The sequence below is a fragment of the Anabrus simplex genome, chromosome 1, assembly GCF_040414725.1.
Source record: "Anabrus simplex isolate iqAnaSimp1 chromosome 1, ASM4041472v1, whole genome shotgun sequence".
NCBI lineage: Eukaryota > Metazoa > Arthropoda > Insecta > Orthoptera > Tettigoniidae > Anabrus > Anabrus simplex.
The window spans coordinates 565,763,823-565,769,031 of record NC_090265.1 but is presented as its reverse complement, the minus strand read 5'-3'; the positions used below and the strand labels follow the sequence as shown (position 1 = coordinate 565,769,031).

The window sequence follows — 5,209 nt, the reverse complement described above, 5'->3', positions numbered from 1 at the left end:
CCTTAACTAAGGTAAAGCCCCAGCATTTACCTTGTTTGAAAGTGGGAAACCACAAGAAACTATCTTCAGAGCTGTCGACAGTGAGGTTTGAACCCACTGCCTCCCAAATGCAAGCTCACAGCTGCGCGAACCTAACCTCACGGCCAATTTGCACGGTAGCGCAATTGACATGTACTGTACGTGACACACTTTCTCTAGAGTAGAATTTATAAGTTAGTATTGCTACTTAATTCGGAAAAATGCTGACGAGACTAAGTGACCTAAAGTACGCATTGATGGATTTCAGAAGCATTGTATTTAAACCCATACTTGATCAGGCAATGTGTGGAAAGACACTTAACATCTCACCTATAAGGGCTATGGAAGTTTAATAATCCCATTTCTCCTTAAGAGAACAACAGCCAATCGCAACAATGAGTACCAATCTATATATAACGAAGTCCTCTGAATTTCTCCAAAATTTTAAATACTTTCGACGTATGACAGGAGACCAAAAGAGATTGCATTGGCGGCACAAATCCATCAGCGCGTTGGGATTGGGAGTAGTTTATAATGTGAGACATTTATTTTGTCAATCAGGTCAGTGATAAATTATGGAAGAATGTGTTATTAGTTTAATGTCATTAGATGGGTTAGACAATGCTGTAAGTTTTCGCCCTTATTATTCACGAATCATTTATTTAAAGACAGAGTATAATTTAGTTGGGAAGATATGTATTAAGCTGTTGGGCGTATGCAGACAACTTGGTCTTAGTAATAGACTGTGACGAAATCTTATAAGCTAATATCTAGAAGCTTGAAGAGAAAATTAGATTTCCAATACTAATGTCAGTTCGGAAGAAACTTAAGAGATTCGCGTAGGAATTACGAAATTGGAACAGGTGAATCATTTCAAGACTTTGGGATATGTGTTTTACCAAAATGATGCTATAGAAGGTGAAATAAAATCAAGCCATATCTGTACTCAGCTGAATGGCTATTTCAAGCAACCCGCGTAACACATGTGCAGAAACCCCGCGAATATTTCTTGTCTCTTTTACTTATCAGGTTCCTTATGCGTACCTGCGCCTGAAATACAGCCTCAGTTCTAGATTTACAAACTACATTAAGGTTTGCTTAACCGAGTGAAGAATACGGAACAGTTGCCAAATCCTAAATCTGGAATATCTAGGCTATGGCAGCAAGTACGGTTTTTTTATTTTGTTTTACGAGTTGCTTTACGTCGTACCGACACAGATAGGTCTTATGGCGACGATGGGATAGGGAAGGCCTAGGAGTTAGAAGGAAACGGCCGTGGCTTTACTTAAGGTACAGCCCCAGCATTTGCCTGGTGTGAAAATGGGAAACCACGGAAAACCATCTTCGGGGCTGCCGACAGTGGGGCTCGAACCCACGATTTTCCGGATGCAAGCTCACAGCCGCGCGCCTCTACGCGCACGGCCAACTCGCCCGGTCAAGTACGTTTTAACGAAGATGATAGTAATAGCAATGATAGTAATCTTAACGATAGGCCAACTCCTTGGTTGAATGGCAGTGCACCTCCCTTTGTTTCAGAGGGTCCCGAGTTTGATTCATGGATGGTTCGGGAATTTTAACTGCTTTTGGTTATTCATCTGACTCGGGGACTGGGTTTATATGTCTCTCCCAACACTCTCCTCTTCATATTCAGACAACATACCATACTAACAACCACCAGACAAAGACGCAATAGTGTTGGCATCCCTCCATATAGGGTTGGCGTCAGGATGTGGATCTGACAATAAAACAGGGAAAACCCAAATGTGCAATGCAGTTCGCACCCGCGACCCCACAGACGTAGGAAAATCGGTAGAAGAAGGAGGTGTAATTATAATGATGATTGTATTCGTTAATACTTCTTAGTTAAATAAATTCATTTTATCGGCCTAATGTAATGAAAGAACTTACTTATTTAAAATATAAGTTCTCTGTAGGGAAACGTTCATTTACTTTTTGTTAATTATACTGTGTTTTTTACGCTCCTAACTATACTCAGCTATCCTGTAAGACTAGGATTCCAATAATGAAAATTATATATTCAATTGTCGTGAAATGGGATTGGGACATTTTGGTCCTAGGTTCTTATGTGGGGAAGGAATTGGCCGTGGCCAACAAGCCAGGAATCCTGACATTCACACGGTGTTGAAGTAACAAACCAAGCAAAATCCCTTTTAGTGCGGCTCAGACCGGAATACTATTCCACCGGTGAGCGATTCCTAGTCACCAAATCTAGCAGAGAAGTCGGTCAAATCTCCGGTTAGTACACTTACGAAATTTTCACAGCCACTAAGCCTTAGTTTTGTGTCACTAAAATTTAACTTCCGATACCTACCAAGGCACTGTACATGAAATTTAATGCCAGACAACAACCCTATGAGGAGAGATGTATTCACTATTCCGTGTTTCTTTGATGCTTTTTAGTGTAATGCGTTGTATGATAAACGTCTATTAACATACATACAAAGGCCCTGTGCTTGACGAATTAACAAGATAAAAATCCCGGATCCATCCGGGAATCGAATACTGCGTCCTCGGAAGTGGATGCCACTACGCTGACCATCCAGCCAAGGAGACGGATGGAAATTCACTGAATTCGAGATATCTAATTTAGAACTTGAAGTGAAGACAACAGTAGTTGCAAACTCAAGCAGACAGGAATCAGTAACAGGGGGGTGCGCTAGATGAAGATAAAAATGCGAAGATAACAAAAATTAAACGATGAACATTTCTTCAGACATGATAAGCGGGATTATCCTTCATCGTAACCCACATTTCTTGTAGGATAAAAGAGACCTGAATTTTGACAGATATGGGGATCATGTTACAGACGAATGAGGATAAATTACATGCAATACTAGCTGACACGTGTTTGGAGGTTAAGCACGGAAATATCTAGGCTAGCTTCACCAGATTTTGAATGTATGACTTCAAAGAGTGAGTCTTGGTAGCAAAGGAAATCACAAGACCTTGGGTTGCTCCAAGAATCTTCTAGATTTAATAATGGTATATGTTAACAACAAAAGTTGTTCTATCTAAGGAGTAGAACAGGAAACGTGAAAGGTAAAAGGCTGGTGAACGCAAACGGAAGGAGTTATAGAACAACTCAGACCTATGGTCTATTCTCTAGAGAAGAGCATAACTGTACGGACTTTCTTCATCCAGAATACAGTTCACGGACCACGTCAATTTGGAAAGATACAAGAAAATGTTTTGTGTTACTGGCTTTAAGTCCCACTAACTACTTTTAAGGTTTTCGTACACGCTAAGGTGCCGGAAATTTTGTTCTTATACTTGCCGGTATATCTACCGACAAGAGCCCGGTATTTCTGAGAAATTTCAAATACCACCACCGGACTGAACCGTGATCTAACCCACTAACTGAAACTCAGCAAGCTAGTGCTCTTCCACATCAGCTACTCAGCCCGAAAGGTATAAAACATATAAAATATTCTGGGAATCATTTCTACAACATACAGCCCTCAGAATGAATATCGAAAACACAATATATCTAGGAAATAAATTAAATCGTTCCGGATAAATGCTTGAGCAGATATACAATAATGAGTATTCTTAACAAACGAACACATATCTTAAGTTTAAGCCCATACGTGTTACTAATCTGGAAACATTTTTCACGACTAAGGTACGCTAGTATCAAGCAGGACTAAACTGTTAAGCAACCAGGACAAACACACGACCAAAGCGACACTACCCTCAGGTCTCCAATTAGCAAATAGTTCGTTAGGAATCGAGTAGCTACACAATTACAGATAATGACTCAATATCCTTCGAACAGCCTATACACGGAGGGCCTACTGATTACGGTCCCAGCCAGGTACTGGATCCACTGAACTTTATTCAAGATGTTTAACAACTGTAGTTACTTATGTAGGTTACTCAGGGGAGTAATGAGAACCATTACGAAGCGGGAAAGTAATTTTTTGTATCATTTAAACAACACGAAAGAGATCTCATTACCATAACAAATACACAATGTGCCTGAATACACGGTTCTCTCCATATATTAAATAGTGTGATTAAAGAACTGTGTGTATGTGGTACTACAGCGTGCGGGGGGAACAGGATTAGACAATAATACACGTAATTTTTGCTTACTCACAATACCAAAGATAACAGATATTTATACCTTGAAAGCACCTTCTAATCGGCATTTTCCTTCCAGTAAGGTCGTTGAGTTTTCATTCTAACTGTTTGTGATTAAGGAGTTCAGTGCATCGAGGCTGCCTAGCTGAGGTGGTAAAGCCGTGCTGAGTTCATCCGGAAGAACCTGGGTTCGACTATCTGTCAGGAAGTCGAAAAGTTTAGAAACAAGGTCTATAAAAACACAATGAAATGAAATGACAAAAAAATGGTTTATTACCTGCAAGTTTTTTTATTTTCCAGGTTGTTATTCTTGCTGCCCTCGTGGCTGTCGCCAACGCTGGCTTCTTGGGAGCTCCTGCTGCTGTCGGATACGCTGCTGCCCCCGCCTACGGCTATGCTGCTGCCGCCCCTGCCTACGGCTACGCTGCCCCGTCTCTGGCCACCCCCGCCATCACTGCCCAGCATTCCAACATCCTGAGGACTCCCGGTAACCTGGGACAGGTCTCCACCTACTCTAAGACCATCAACACTCCTTACTCCAGCGTCAGCAAGTCTGATGTCCGTGTGAGCAACGACGCTCTTGCGTACCCCGCCGTCGCTCATGCTCCAGTCGCCTACGCTGCTCATGCTCCAGTCGCCTATGCTGCTCATGGTCCAGTCGCCTATGCCGCCCCTGCCGTTCATGCTGCTCCCGCTGTCGTGAAGGCTGCCGCCCCCGCTGTCGTCGGACACAGTCTTATCGGAGTTGCCTACTCCGCTGCCCCCGCCGTCGCTCACATGACCTACAGTAACGGTCTTGGTCTTTCCTACGCATGGTAGATGGTGAACCTACATTAAGTAGTTGAGCTATCATTTTCTTCCTATCACTCTTACCACTGTTTCTGTATATTAAATTATTATAACGAAGTATATCGTTTTAAAATAAAAATGCAGAAAATTCTGAATTTTACTTTTTTTTCTGAACCTATACACACAATTTATTATCATTTCGCAATATTTATTGCTTTTGCCTCCACTGTATCGGTCGGACTTCAGGTGAAAAATATCTGATTCAGATCAGGTAATTTGGTATGAAATTTCCTAAAGC

General features: G+C 41.7%; 1 protein-coding gene across 1 annotated transcript; it reads left to right on the top strand.

Annotated features, from left to right (window-relative positions):
* The first annotated feature begins 639 nt into the window (after nt 1-639).
* Nucleotides 640-4,941, top strand: LOC136879061 (cuticle protein 67-like). The gene is made up of 2 exons (XM_067152834.2): nt 640-644; nt 4,407-4,941. The coding sequence occupies exons 1-2, from the start codon at nt 640-642 to the stop codon at nt 4,939-4,941; spliced, it is 540 nt and encodes a 179-aa protein (XP_067008935.2).
* Nucleotides 4,942-5,209: the final 268 nt, after the last annotated feature.